This window comes from Neopelma chrysocephalum, unplaced genomic scaffold (genome assembly GCF_003984885.1).
Source record: "Neopelma chrysocephalum unplaced genomic scaffold, ASM398488v2 Primary Assembly neopelma1_97390, whole genome shotgun sequence".
Taxonomy (NCBI): domain Eukaryota; kingdom Metazoa; phylum Chordata; class Aves; order Passeriformes; family Pipridae; genus Neopelma; species Neopelma chrysocephalum.
In genome coordinates, this window is record NW_020926031.1 from 1,148,375 (window position 1) to 1,162,951 (window position 14,577).

General features: G+C 39.5%; 1 protein-coding gene across 6 annotated transcripts in view; it reads left to right on the forward strand.

Moving 5' to 3' along the window:
- Positions 1–14,577, forward strand: part of BTRC (beta-transducin repeat containing E3 ubiquitin protein ligase) — a 121,897-nt gene that overhangs the window by 53,062 nt on the left and 54,258 nt on the right. For all 6 annotated transcript variants that reach the window (XM_027672151.1, XM_027672153.1, XM_027672156.1 and 3 more), the window contains one exon: positions 7,990–8,079. In XM_027672151.1, coding sequence (XP_027527952.1) covers positions 7,990–8,079 — 90 coding nt within the window. The remainder of the gene's footprint in view (positions 1–7,989; positions 8,080–14,577) is intronic.

Here is a 14,577-nt window from a genome sequence, read left to right on the forward strand (position 1 = left end):
GATGAAGAAGGTGGAGCAAAGGAAAAACAGAAAGTAGCAATTGTCAACCTTTTACTTTGAGCTGGCAGCCTCATCTGACTGCTTAGGGCTCCTGACAAGGCATACCTCTCCTCTGCAAAAGTATTTCTGACGTGCAGAGTTGAGGCCCTCTTTTTGACAGGTGAGGAAGGCTGCATGGTGTGGAGGGAGAGAGGGTCCCTCCTTCCCTGAGGGGAAGATGCTGCAGTTCAAATTTACCTTCTATTGGAGAGTTGGCCAAGGCAGGGCAGACCTGGTCTACAAAGCTATTCTGGTGATCTCACCTTTTACGTGAGTAACACTTGCTAGTGAGGAGTTGCTGGTTGAAAAGCCCCCTGAAATTGGTAGAAATACACCCTTAGTCCTACTTGCAAGGTTCTTTTTCTTTTGACCTTTTTTTCTCTTTATTCTCAAAACAACAACCAAAAAATAATTTTCAGCCCTTTGTGACACTTAATGCATGTTAAAAAGCTGGCCAAAGCAGGATGTGCCAGAGTCTAAGTTACAATGGGAATGCTGCCTTGTGGTGGAAAGGCCACTGGGCTCTTTCAGCATTAGTGCTAATAGGAATCTGTCACCCCGCTGCATTGCTGCATTCCTCTGTAATTGAGTAAATTGCAAGTGTTGTCTGCTCCCCTCTGCCCTTTGTGTCCATGTCCACTTACCATCCGAAGAACGTGGGCAGTGATAAATAAAGTGCTGAACAGGGCTCTCAGCTCTTTGAAAGCAGCGTGTTGCCAGCCCCCTAGTTATATTTCTTTAAGTGTTTATGTTTTTCTGTATTCTTTCTCTTGTGTGGCTGGAACCCTGGGGATCGAAAGCCATGAGAGAGGCCAAGAAGCTAACAAAAGTAGCTGTCCCCTTGTTAGCGTGTTCCTTTCTTCTTTAAAAAACAAGATGAAAACCATCTGGCTCAGGGCATTACATTTTCCTCCCCCATGCACCTCTATAGATGAAGAGTTTCACCTGCAGTGAGGGTTTACATTGATTAGGGAGGGAGCAGTAATTCAAGCCTCCATCCACTTCAGTGGTACTTTGCAGTCTTTAAAGGTGCTGACCCATTGAGTTAAACTGTCAAGGGAGGATAAAAAAGGATCTTCATCCCAGGAGGTAACAGCTGCCAGGTTTTCAACACCTTGCACGCTGCTGGAAAAATGTCACAAATTGTCAATGGAAAGAAAAATCACTTGGCTGCCATCTTCCCTTAATGATGTGCCTTATAAAATGAAAGATTTAAAGGTTTAAAAATCAGCAAGTAGCTGTCAGGAAAAAGAAAAAATCCTGAGGGATTTTGAACAATGGGCCCAGCAAGATATATCCTGAAAGACTGCAAATAATGCATCCGAGTTGGGTAACCGGATCTGATTGGGATGACCATGGTTGTGTCTGCACAGTGGGACAAGAGGGAAGTGAAAGCAGGAGCACAGAAGTCTAACATTACCATGCCTATATTTAAAAAAAAAAAAAAAAGAAAAAAAGTAGAAAAATAAGTCTGATTCATAAGCCAGTGAACTGGGAGAAGACATACTGTATTTCTGCTCTTTTGAGGACAATTTGTTTTCAAGCAGCTACCAGATGGCTAAATACCACGACATTTCCTTTTTCTTTTTTTTCCCTTCTTTTCTTTAACAAGAGATCTGGTTCTCCTTGCTCTTTGTTTTTGTTTGTTTTAATGCTTTTACATCGCTGAACAACCCCGTGGTGTTGGGCATTGTGACATACTCCTTTTTGTGTTTCCCCCCTTGTGCATTGATGGATGAGGAAAAAAAGATCTTCAGCTTTAATGTAATTTCAGATAACAAGCAGACTGGAGTAAGGCTTTTTGTTTGTATTGTCTTAGGTTTTTCGTTTTAGGGGCCTTTTTTCCTCCCTGTTTGTTTTAGGTAAGTCATTTTAATTGTACTGGGTAATTAGAAGGTACACATAGCCAAGGGAGCTTTGTTATGGTAATTGCTCAAGAAAACCCACTCCCCAACTACCATTGCCATGTGTTGAGACACGTCTTCCCTCTAGTGGCAATATTAAGGACTCTGGCTTTCTCAGTCGGCAAGGTGTAATTGCAATATGACAAACTGTGCTTTAGGGAAAATCCTGTAAATGATTTAGTTTTTTGTTTGGCTGGTCTTTATTTTGCCTTACGACTTTCTGTGGAGACTATCCTTCCCAAGGCTGGGCTAGGGATAAAAAAAAATTTCATCTTAGGAAAATAGTCAAGGTGAATCCTGGGTAATGTCTTACAGCTTGACTTAATTCTACTCTTCTTTTTAATTACCTGTTTATAAAAACGTTTTTAAATTTGTTGAGATTACTTAATTCTTTCAGAAGAAGCACCTCATTTGAAATAAATAAATAAATTGCATTTATTTTAAATAGTCCATGTGAAAGACCTTTAAAGGGTAATTAATGCAAGTCTCTTAAGACTCTAAGTAAGATGAAAGCGATCTTTCCAAATCTGCTGGAGTGATTTGTTTATATAACTTCCCTCTTCTGCTGAATTCTTCTGAGTCTAATAACTTTTTTTCTAACCGTTTGGCAATTTGTGCTTAGCTACAAAAGCCCTTGTTCAAAAAGAACAGTTTAATAATCTTTTCCCTGAAAATGACTTGAAGGGAGGGTATGGGTTTTGTCTTTTTGCTGTGTTTTTATTAGTGTTATCTTTCTCTGATAAATCATGTAATTACTAACTATTGGGGGGGGAATCTTATTGAACTCCTGGGTTGCAGCTTCTATTAAAAAGTGGAGCTTTGTTCAGGGACTGGGGATTCTCAGAATGAATGGCCAAAGAAATGGATTTCAGTTGGCAGAAAAGCTGCACACACACAGAGTTCTGCCTGGGGTTCGAGTCTTCTGGTTGGCACTCACTGTTCATCCAGGGCTGCGCAGACAAGAGTGGAAATGTTTATGTGTTTGTGTCAAAGAGCAGGATCATACTTTCTTTAAAAAGAAAAATGTAACCAAAGACACTTACAGAATGAGATCAGATAGAGCTCTATCTTTAGTGAACCATAGTCTAGCGCCTCTGTGGCATTTTAAGCCTTTGGCTGAGAGTGAATACAGCTTTGTGGTTCCCCTGCTTCTGACATGATTTGGTGCTCCCATATATTTGTAGGTTTCTTTTTTTTTCATTAGAGCTTGTTTGGCTATAGGGCTGCTTAACACTGTTCTCAAACGGCTTTTGCAAGGTTAAAGGAATGCAGCTTGGTAACAAGTTTGTGTCATTTTAAATATATACCTCCCAGTAAATAAGGAGGAGTCTTGCAATCAATCCCTTTTAGTGTGTTATATGTTTCACCTGACAACTAAACCCTCTATTGATTAACCATTACTTTGTTAGATAATCTCGTGTCATTGAAGCCACTGTAAAAATTAAACTCTTTAAAATGTTTTACCCTAGCAGCAGTGTGAAAATTGAAAACTTGTTCAGAATTACAGCCAGCTTCCACAAAGAGGGTAGTTTTCAACAAACTGGTTTATGTTTGCATGCTTTATATGCAATATAAAAACATATTAAAGCACTCCAACGCAAAGCTATCTGCCTGTGGTGTTGAACCAGGCTACCATTTCAGACTACTTTTCCTTGATGAAGAAACCTCTTATTTTGATGAAAGGTGAGGAAAAACTTGAACAGTTTTGGTGCGGATTAGATGAGATATGTAAAAAGATCAAGCTTTAAAGGTGAGCTGCAGAAATTTACTTTTCTGAGGCTTAGTTCTGGCTTTGATTTTCCTGCTTTTCTTCCAGGTTGGTCAATGTTCCCATGGGCATTGGAACAAATGAAAGGAGGTACTCTGATGTTGCAGTGTAGCATGAGACACCATCAAATGTTTCACCTAACGTGAAGGGCTCTGCATTATTACTTGATGATATGACATGAATTCTGCTATCAGAATTCACTAGTCTGTTCACTAGGTCTATTCACTGCTAACTATTAGTGTGTAAACACAAGTATGACAATATCAGACCAAATCTCCACGTCCAGCTCTAATTTTGTGTCTTCCAGTAGCCAGTAACTGCTGCCTACAGAGAAACATTAGGAGACTATCATACAGTACTGCCTTCACAGTATATTCGACCAGCTTGTTATGACTTGGCTTCATGAGCCAGATGCAGTTTCTTCGTAACACTGTCAATACATTTCCATTGAGACCTATTAAATAGAGTGACATTACCTCTTTTTCCCCTGGACTTCAAGAGAGAAGTAGGTTTTGTTCCGCATTTTGCTTTCAACCCTTTAAAACGTATTGTAGAACATGTGTGTGAATCTTCTTTACCCTCTTTATTCATCCCACAAGGCTAATAATGCATTCTTCTGTGAGAATGTGAAAATACCAATAGAAGAACTTTGTAACTTTGCAGAGATAGTAATTTATGTTGAACTGAAGATCACTTTATGTTTTATTCTCAAATCTGCATCCTTATGTGTTGAATCCATGATATATACTCCCTTTAATGTTCTCTTTTTCCCCATAACTTCTGTTGAGAAGCTAAGAGCTGCTGGAGGACTTAATGATTATTTGGCCCGTGCATAGATCCTTATGTAATAAAATTACTGTGTAAAAGTTGGTTCTCATAGGAAAAGCACATTCTTCTCTCCTTCTGTGGCTGAAAAGGTTGGTAAGGAGGAATTCAAGTATCATTGGCATGTTGTCAAGGGGCAGAGGGATATTGATAGCATGGGAATGCCCGGGTCAGTCAGACTCATCCACTGCCAACTCCAGCACTGTCAGTGGAAGGTGCTGTTGAAGGAGAGCAAACAAGTCTGGTCTCTTTTGGTATTCCACTGCCCTCCTGCTCCTGCAGCATCTACCACTGTTGCACTTGGGATGACTGATATCTGTGCCGAGTACTCTGTGGTCCTGCTGTCCATGAGTTTGTTTAGTCCCTTTTTCCACTTGCTGATGATGTTTCTCTGCACGATGTCCTGGAGCAGCAAGCCTCCTGTGTGAAGAAATGTTTCATTTTATCTGCTTTAAATTTATGCAATACTAGTTCCATCAAATATCACTAGTCCTGGTGGTGTGGAATTTAATGAAGAAGTTATGCTGGAAGTTCAGTTGTTTCTCACTGAGATGTAATGTGTGGATGAAAGTAATAAAAATTAAGCAATACGCTGGAATAATTATTTGTGTCTGCATTCTGACATGCACATAACTTTTGAATAGTGCATAGTGAGCTTCCTTCATTCTCAGAAAGTGCTAGCATCTTTAAATTTAGCATTTTAGTATTTCATGATGTGTATTTGGATTGTCTACTCTTTCCCATTTGTAAGTGTGAGAGAAAGCCTGTCGTAAGCCCAGCTTTTAAAAAGCTGGCCTGCTACCAAGGTTTGTGCATACCTGTCTTGAGAGGAAAAAGACTGACAAGATCTGAGTTCATGGTTCAGTTCACGGAGCTACAGGCTTCCTTGTTGCTTTCAGTAAATGCTTTTGTGGCTGAGCTTTTGATCTGCAAAGTGGAGTTAGTGGTAACTTTATTCAAGTCAGGGCTCCTCATAAAATTTACAGTATGTAGCAGATAAGTTGTGCATAAATACTGTGACTGGAAATTTAGGGGTTAAACTGCAAATGAAAAAAATCACAGACTGATGGTAAATGGGTTAAATTACACAAATATAAATACTGAACAAAGAATCTTATCAACTCTTCATGGTTTTTCCCCTTCACAATCTCGTTGAATTTAACTAGCACCATGCCTGTAAAATGAAGTTTGCATGGTATTGTCTGAACGTCAATGCAAAGCAGATGGTGTCAGCTTTTTATTTATCAGTTGGGCTGCTACATCTAAGCCCCAGTTTATAATAGTTTATGCCTTTCTGGTCTTTTTTCTGAGGAGAAAGTTCTGTACATACCAGAGCAATGGTTTTATGATGTTGGCAAACATTTGTAAGAGGGTAAGTTGAATCCATCAGACTTCTGTTTGCTTGTAGCCTAATCCAGTTTGAATCTGAACCTCCCCTGCTGAAAGATGCACTCTGTTCATCTGCACGGCGCCTTGAAAGAATTCATGTGTTTGAATTTTTCAGTTTCTCTTTCTGGATCCAGAGACAGAAATTGCTCACTTGCTGCTAGTCACAGCAGATATCAATGTTGTGACATGTAAAGAGATCTCATGAGCCAGGATATTCTGCATTCCTCTCTGTCACTGGTTAGAGAGCTCACTGACAAGTAAAATATGAACTTCTAAAGGAATGGAGAAGACAGGGCTTCTGAGGTCCTTTTTGTTTCTATTTCATGGTGAACTTTAAAGGGGCTCTGTAAATAGGTAAGGTGGAAAGAACTGTGATTTCCTGAGTTTCCCCAAGAGTGTCTGTACCGTGCTGGACCAGTACAGATCCACCAGAGCTAGTACACAGATTTCCCATGGTGGGCAGTAAGGAGTGTTTCATGAGGATCATAAGAACTTAGGTGAATGTTATAAACTTGATTGTGAACACTCAGTTCCCATCAGTTGGTGCTTACCATCCCCCTAGATTGAGCACTGCTGGGAACACTGGCCTTGTGGCCATATCTCCTATCGCTCAGCATAGCCCTCTTTTAATCTCTTTGCATTCTTGCCTTTGAGATCTTTCGCCATGTGTTCTTCTGCCGTTTTTTCTGTTGCTGCTGTCTGCGTCTTCCACAGAGTCAGGCCTCTTGCAGAGGGCCAAAAGGATGAGGTCGTTTGTTCGTGCTTGGTGCTGAGGGAATCTGGCTCTGGTGATGTAGCTTTGGAGGAGAGAGAGAGGTTTAGGAGCCCTTAACATGGCAGTGTTGTCCACAGGTTTTGTAACCTGTAGCAGATTTGGTGTTGAATTAGTTTTAAATCAAACAAATAGAAATCTGTAGCGAGCCCTGAAAGAAAGATCTTGACAGGGAGAGAACTGACAGGCAGTTCACTACAAGTCTTTGTGCGTCTTCCCCTTAAGGCAATCTTAAAAATAGAATGAGTGTTAGTATGTTTTACTTAGTGCTCTTGGAAATGTCTTTGTAACAAGTTTAATTTCATTTTTTTCAGCATGTTTCTTGGGTTTTCCCCACACAACTATTTGAGGTAGCAATATCATCTCTGTGGTCCACTTACTACTCTTGCAACAAAGCAAGTTTGTGCTTGCTTTTGAGCTGCCACTTTTGCATGGGAGCATTTTTCTGTAAGTGGTGGCACATGCTGGAGGGTTAATCCCATGCTGAAGCTCTTAGGTGTTACTGTATTCCTCCTCCTACTAAAAAATGTGAACTTAATCAAGTAGTAGTTAAAAAGGTGTTGAAGGGAGGGGGAAGAGAGAACCTCCATTAGAAATTCCTGAGTTCTTCAGGCATATTGGTTTAAATGGCCAAATCAACCAAAATATAATTTTAAAACCACTTCATAAGTATTGTTCATACACTTCCCTTTGAAATGGGAGAGGCTATGAATAAAGTGTTCTGCAAAGACTCTGAAGTCTGCCGCCAGAACTGAGGGCCCCCTGGGCAGGACAGTGTTAAAGAAAAAAGACATTGTACTTTAAAAATGAAAAAAACTTTCCAAAATTGGGAAGATAAAATACAAGTGAGATGTGGTCTGCGTTTGCTTCCTTCTGATTATAACCTTCACACTGTCCCCATGTATTTTACCTGATAAAGTCAGGAGATGTTTATTAACATTTGACATACGCTGTGCTAACTAATGTGTAGGAATCAGCTTGCTTTAGTTTTTCAGTTATGCAGCATTTTGTGAAAGAATGAAGAACTGAGATCAGATACTTTTTCCTTTTTCAAAGGAACCGAGGAGAAAAATCTTTTTCTTTGTATATCAGAACTATAAAATTGTACATAGCTCAGAGGACATGCATGCCCTGAACATAGGCTTTTGCTGTAAACTAGTTTATTTTAATTTGAAACATTTACACCTTAGGAAAAAGGAAATGTAGTAGAGTTGTGGGTTCCTGTGCCAAAAATGTGGTGCCTGAAAGAAAATCATGTTCTTCTATTCATAACCATTTTAATCTTTCTGCAGACCTACAACAGCTGTGCCAGACTGTGCTTAAACCAGGAAACAGTGTGTCTAGGAAGCACTGCTATGAAGACTGAAAATTGTGTGGCCAAAGTAAGTAAGAGAACGGCTTTGGTTTTGAGAGGTTTTCAGCAAATTGTTCATTGTTAGTCAGAGAAAAGTTCTTGTTAAAAATTACAGTTAGGAAAAAAATACTTAAACAGAAAGTAAGTGTTTTGGGTAGGTTTTTCTGTTCTTCAGTGTAGAGATTTCAGACTTCTTGTTTTTCTCTGCTGGAAATGATTACTTGAGTCCTCAGCTATCTAGGATTGAAGGGTTCATTCTGCTATACAAGTAATAGGCTTTTCCAGTGGGATGACCTATGCCTGCCATGTAATTAGCTGTGGCAACTTCAAATGATAAATGTCCAGATACTAAAAATACTCCATGTGAGCTCTTTGTATCATGGTTCCTTTCTTAGCTGCCAGAAGGAAGGTGCAAAAAGAAAGACCTTTCGATTAAAATATAGTGAATGCTGTATTTAAAGGAAAGGGAGGAGAGAGATACCACAGTCATAATGGTAAGAAAATGGATTTATTAGCCTATCACAGAAAAATAATTTCTTGAGAATTGGGGTAGATGTGGTTGAAAAAGGTGAGGTGCCATTAGCCACCCTCTTTTCTTAAAATTCAGCATAACTAGAGTAAAACAATGTACATCTAGGGCTGTTTGTGAATGGAGAACATTTGAACCGTGATGCAATATGTGTAGAAACCCTGCGCAAAGGATGCATTTAGCCTTGTGCAAGCTTTGTATTTCCACTGAAAGGAAGTTTAGAATGGGCATGCAGGACAGATCAGTGCATGCAGCCATCTGTTACTAAAACCAGCTGGCATTTTGTTGCTCCTCTGTCACCACAAACCTGACCAGTCAAAAGCCTATTTTCTCTTTCAGTTATTTTATTCCTTGATCTTCTTGAAGCCCATTTTTTTCATACTTGGAATGGTTGTTAAAGGTGCCTTGTCCCTTCAGGGGCCACTTTTGTATTGACCTTTAAGATAATTTCCCAGCTAAATCTTCTCTGGGATTTTGCTGGTGAAATTTGGATGTCCCATTACTTTTGATTCTTGTCAGGGAATTGGCTATCATAAAAGTTTGTCGTGGTGCTTGCAGGTGGCTTAGCGCTCATAAACTGTGCTTGCCATGCCAGTTACCTCCCACTGCAGAAGCACTTCTGAGAGCAGCGACCAGTCTTGGTACAAAGAGCTGATATTTAATATCAGCACTTCCATTCTTGAGATGACTGGTATTGCACACTTCTTCCTAAGGTGCTTTATGATACAGAGTAGGTGAAACTCTCTCAGCAGAGCAGCTCTGGCTGAGTTGTCTCATCATGCAGCATCGTTCTGATGCCATAAAGCAGCTCACAGCAAGCTAACTGGAGTAAGTCCATTCATCCCCATCTGCTCTATAGTGTCTTGTTTGACCTAATCGCTTCACTAAGGAGCAAGGAGGTACAAGAAGTACAGCCAGTTTAAGTGGTGCCTCTTTTAAATGAAATTACATACTTTAATTAATGCCCTAAATAGTAAACTCTCCTAAAGTTATGTTTTTGGTGGGTGAGAGGTGTGGATAGGGCTGACGGCAAGAGCAGCAAGACCTGTTTCATGCTATTGAGAATGGATGTGAAACGTCACCCTGGAGATGAAAGAGTGTATGTTTTTAAGTATCTTGTCTCTATATGCTGTAGGACAGTATATGTGTATGTATGCTCTAGGGCAATCTGCCATCACACATATATCAAAAAACATATATATATACATATACATGCATATATACACACATTTGAATATATACACACGTATGTGTATATATATATATATATGAAAAAACATAAAGGCTTTTCTGGGGATACAATTCCTCTAGTACTAGCTTGTCTGGCTGTTGTACTCCTTTCCTTTGCCTTCTTAGCTACAAACCAAATGAAATAGGTTCTAAGAAAGCTTGCCTTTCAAATTCCAGAAGTGTTGAAGCATTTATAAATCCAGCTATCTAAATGCAGATGGCTCAGTGATGGCATAGGCAAATGGCACAACTGTTAAATGTTCCCTAGGTGAAGGGCTTAAGTGGGATTTAAAGAGTTCAGAGGCCTTCTCCTAGGCTGCATGCACGTGACAAGTTTTATCCTCCATGATTGATGTGTTTTACAGCCTTGGACTTTAAAATGTTTTGTCAGGAAGGTGAATACTGGAAAGTATAACCGCAGGTTTCATTATCTTCAGCACTTTTCTGAATGTATTTTGAGGGTTTCAATTTTCTTTTTAAACTTGCAGTGAAACACAAAAAGGATTACTTTGGAAGTCATGCTTTACCTTTTCTGATTCTGCAGTGCAGTATCAGCCCTGACTGGGAGCTATAGTGTACATTATCGCATTCTTGTCAGATGTGTCAGTCGGTCTGATGATGATGGTTTTTCTAAAAACAAAATTTCTGATTCTGCATCTACTTTCAGAAAAGAAAAGTGTGCTCTATTAACACTGTATAAATGGTGCCTGCTGATTGTGTATTTGATGTTTGTAAAAGTTTTTTCAAAGAATGAAATGTGGTTTCCCTTGAGGCCACACACATCAACATTGAGGTACCTTTTCTCAAACTGAAGCACTGTCTGTCCATTAAACTTTCTTGTGAATGAGAGCTTCTGTACAGGATATCCAGATATAAATTACCAACCTAACAGGTGGCATTCTTCCTAAAATGGAGGGGGGGAAAGTTTGCAATAAATAGATATGCATATTCAGTTATGGAAAGTAGCATAGGGCCACAGTCTTTTTGACAGCTCAAGGAAGTTCGTGTTTGTTAGGAAACCTTGTCTGTTTGGTTTTGTATACGATGTTGTGCTGCCTATGCAACCATGTGCTCAGTTGCTTTTGCAAACCTATGAATTATTTAGTTTTATTCAGACGTTTAAAAATAAAACTAGAATATCATGTTCTGATGAATCTTTGTATCTTGTTCATAGTCTTGCTTTTCTGGTATTTGTCCTCTGAAACTCCACTGGTAGGACTTGGGGATGCTTGGGTAGAAGCCAGAAAGGAGCAGTGGAAATTGTTTCAAGTGTGCACATGTTTTAATTGAAGAGGTGGGATCTTAAATTAAAAATCATATATTGTGATGCACAGATGCCACCTGTGTCATCAGCTAACATCGTTTCTCTCCCATCTGTAAGAGTTTCTCTGTTACTCTTTTAGCATTTTTGCCCATTGCCTGTGAGTGATCAACAAGTCTGATGTATATCCAATATAATGTCATTGAAAAGGAAATGCAGTCTCTATTTGTGTTTTTATATGTGTGTGTACACACACAAAGATATATATCGAAACTCCTCCTGTTTGTCTCTTTAGAAACCAGAAAATGTCTGTGAGAGGATTTCTTTTTATGACACTACTTGTGTGCAACCACAAGTGGACAGCTTTCTCAGGAATTGGTGCTAGGTGCTTAAATAAGGTAGAAATGTAGCATGAACCTGAGCTCCAAGGACAGGGTGTTTGATTTTAATGAGGCTTATTGAAATCCAGCCAAATGAGCATCTGTTCCTATTGTTTGTTCCATATTTTGTAAGCCAGTATCTTCAGGCCAGATAATGGTGTTGGTGTGTGCTTCATCCTCAATTAGGGAGGGACACAGTTAAAAGTCCCTTGACATCTGGTATGTCACTAGGATTCTTGTGATGCTCCTGGGTGTGCAAACAAGTTTCAATTCTGTTCTGTACCCAGGACCACTTACTTTCTCTGGTGACCTTCACACTTTCTATTTGATATGTGGTGAGGGATGCTCTGGTGTGTTTCCAGTCTCCTTGGCTGAGTCTTTGCATGGATGGGTTATATATAGTCCTGTTTTCAAACAGAGGTCTTTCATAAAGCCCACTCTTTCATAATGTGGGCTGTGTTAGGTTTGAGTTTTGCTCTTTGCTTGGAGTCTGTTAGATTTTGCATTTCCCTGGATCGTGGAAATATCTTTGTGATTCAAAGGGCTCTTTTATTTCTCAGGAAGAGACTGGTGTACAACTCATATCGGAGCTCTGCAGTCAATGCCCATTTCCTGCATTTGTTAGACAGGTCTTTTTTGTTTATTAACTCCTACAGTCAGTTCCAGTTCATCTGTATCTGCTATACAAAGGAGTATTCTCAGTTTTTATTTTGGACATTGAATTCTTTCCTGCTTGTGCCAGAGATAGGCACCCTGTGGAATATCTGCCACAGACAGCACTGAGACACCTTCAAAATGGCATACAGCATCCCCAGGCTTCTACTTAGTTCTGAACTCAGCAGCAGCTGGGAGAGGTTTTCTGCCTCTATTTTTATCTAAGGGAAATTGGAGGAAGAAAAATATAATCATGCACACCACCCTTGAAAAATTAGACTTCTGTTTCAGGCCACTCCTTGCTACTCATGTGTGATAACTAGTCCTGCTTTTTAAGGTCCTGGCAAACCAAGGGACTTCTCAGGCTCTTTTAAGCATCTTGAGTCTTCTAGGGAATCTTTGATTGCTGCTCATTGTAGTGATAAATGTGCAGTGGTTAATGTATTGAACTGGTAATCTAGAAAGGGTTTATGTATACCCTTTATCCTCAGCACTGTGATTTTATTCTCTGTGGCCATGATGGCTTTTCTTGCTTCTCTTCAAAAAGGGAACTGAATAATACTCTTCTTGGAGAAATGTTGTGAAATGATACTTTTTTGACCCTTGGATGAAAAGTCCTGCTTAAGTATGTAGAGATGTTCTGCCTGCTCGGCAAGCTGCGTGTAGAGTACAGGGGGAGAGAGCTCTGTTCTGCTCAATTCTGGAAACACAGAACAGGCCTTGGCACTTACAGTATGCCATGTGAAATTTCCTTTCAAAGATGCATCTTATTATTTAGCTACTGCTACACATTTTACACTCAAGGATGATTCAGCTAAAGCAAGGAGTGGTGGAAGTAGCTGGTAATTGAAATCTTCCTTCTTTGGTCAGTTCTTTCTGCATTGCTACTTCCAAATTTTTAGAACAAACGTAGTCAGCACAATAATAACACTGAGCCAAGAATTTTTATATAAATTCAAAGGAGAAACCACAAGTCCTCTTTATTAAAGAAGCATTTAGGGTTCCAGGCTGGATGTTCCAGTTGGCAGTAGGACAAATTGATCTGAAGAGTGTCCCTCTTGTACTCTCAAGTCCCTTTATGTCACAGATTGATGGCTCTTTTTTCCAGAGAGTGTCCCTGCATTTACTTTGCGTGAATAGCACAACCAACTCAGAGTTCTGCTGTGATATACCACTGAGTCAGTATATCTTCAGAGAATGCATAGTTTTATAGTGCTTTTGAAGCCTTTTCAGTACTTAAGACTGAAATTAGAGCAATTCGATCATGAACAAATATTATTTGACTAGCAACATTCAGTTTCCTGATACTTGTTCCACTCTTTTAATGAGAAATTATGTTCCTTCATAGCTTAATTTTTAGTATTAAGCTTCTGTGCTGTGATGCAGAGGGGCTGTCAGTAGACATACTTCCAGTTCCAAACCCCTCAGTAGGAGTGTCCCCTTTTGTGTCTTGGATATACCTTTCTCTGGGAGGGACAGCAGTTTTTGAGGCTGTTGCAAACTGGATAAATGCTACCTTAGCCACTGGCTAATAGAGGTGTAAGCATATAATTTTACCCTTCTGTTGTAGGTATGTAGGTATTCTTTCTGTAATGAGAGGGTTGTGTGATTGGCATGCATTGCAGGGATATTGCTGGGATTACTTGATGTGCAAAAGGTACTTTGAAACTGAATTCTCAGTGTTCAATGGAAGGTTTATCCAAAACCTTGTATGTCTACTTTTATCTTAATTGTTTCCTTTTTTTTTTAGGTCAAGACAATCTTTATGCTTTATCTTCCCCTTGGTCTAATAACCTCTTTGCAAATGACTGAGAAAGAAATGTGATATTCCTGCTCCCCCCACTCTACCCCACCACAGACATTCTCCAGATTTTGATAGACTTGTTTTATTTATTTCCAAAATTATATCCGCAGGAAACAAGCTGTTTAAATTCAGATTATGCTGAAGCAAAATGGTCCTGGTATGAGAAGCAACGTGCTGTTTTATGAGCGCAGAGTCCCTTTTCTCATAACTGATTGATAGTAAATATTTTCCTGAAGAATTATTGCCAACCATGAACAGTGCAACTGTTTCACTTTTTTTTTCGTGCTACTTGCTATACCAGCCATTGTCTGTAATTAAGATCTACAATTCACAATGCAGACGTTTGCACTTCCTCTGGGTCTGAGCTATTTATAAGGCATTTCAGCTGTTCAGAGTTTCTTTTGAGTGTTAAACTACGTGTAAACAGGCTTCTTTAGTCTTCAGTTATGCAAACATTGTGGAGTGCTTGTCATTTCTGCTTCTCTTACCACCTAAAATGACTTTGCATGTCAGTGAAACCACATATTAAAAAAGAATTACACTTGAGGGTTTTTTAAATGCAACAGAGGCTTTGAAGAAATATTACTATAAAAGCTAACTCATACATTGCTTTGTAGCTGAGAGTCTCTAAGTGTATTCTGGAGATCAGTTCTCAAAGCTCTGCAATA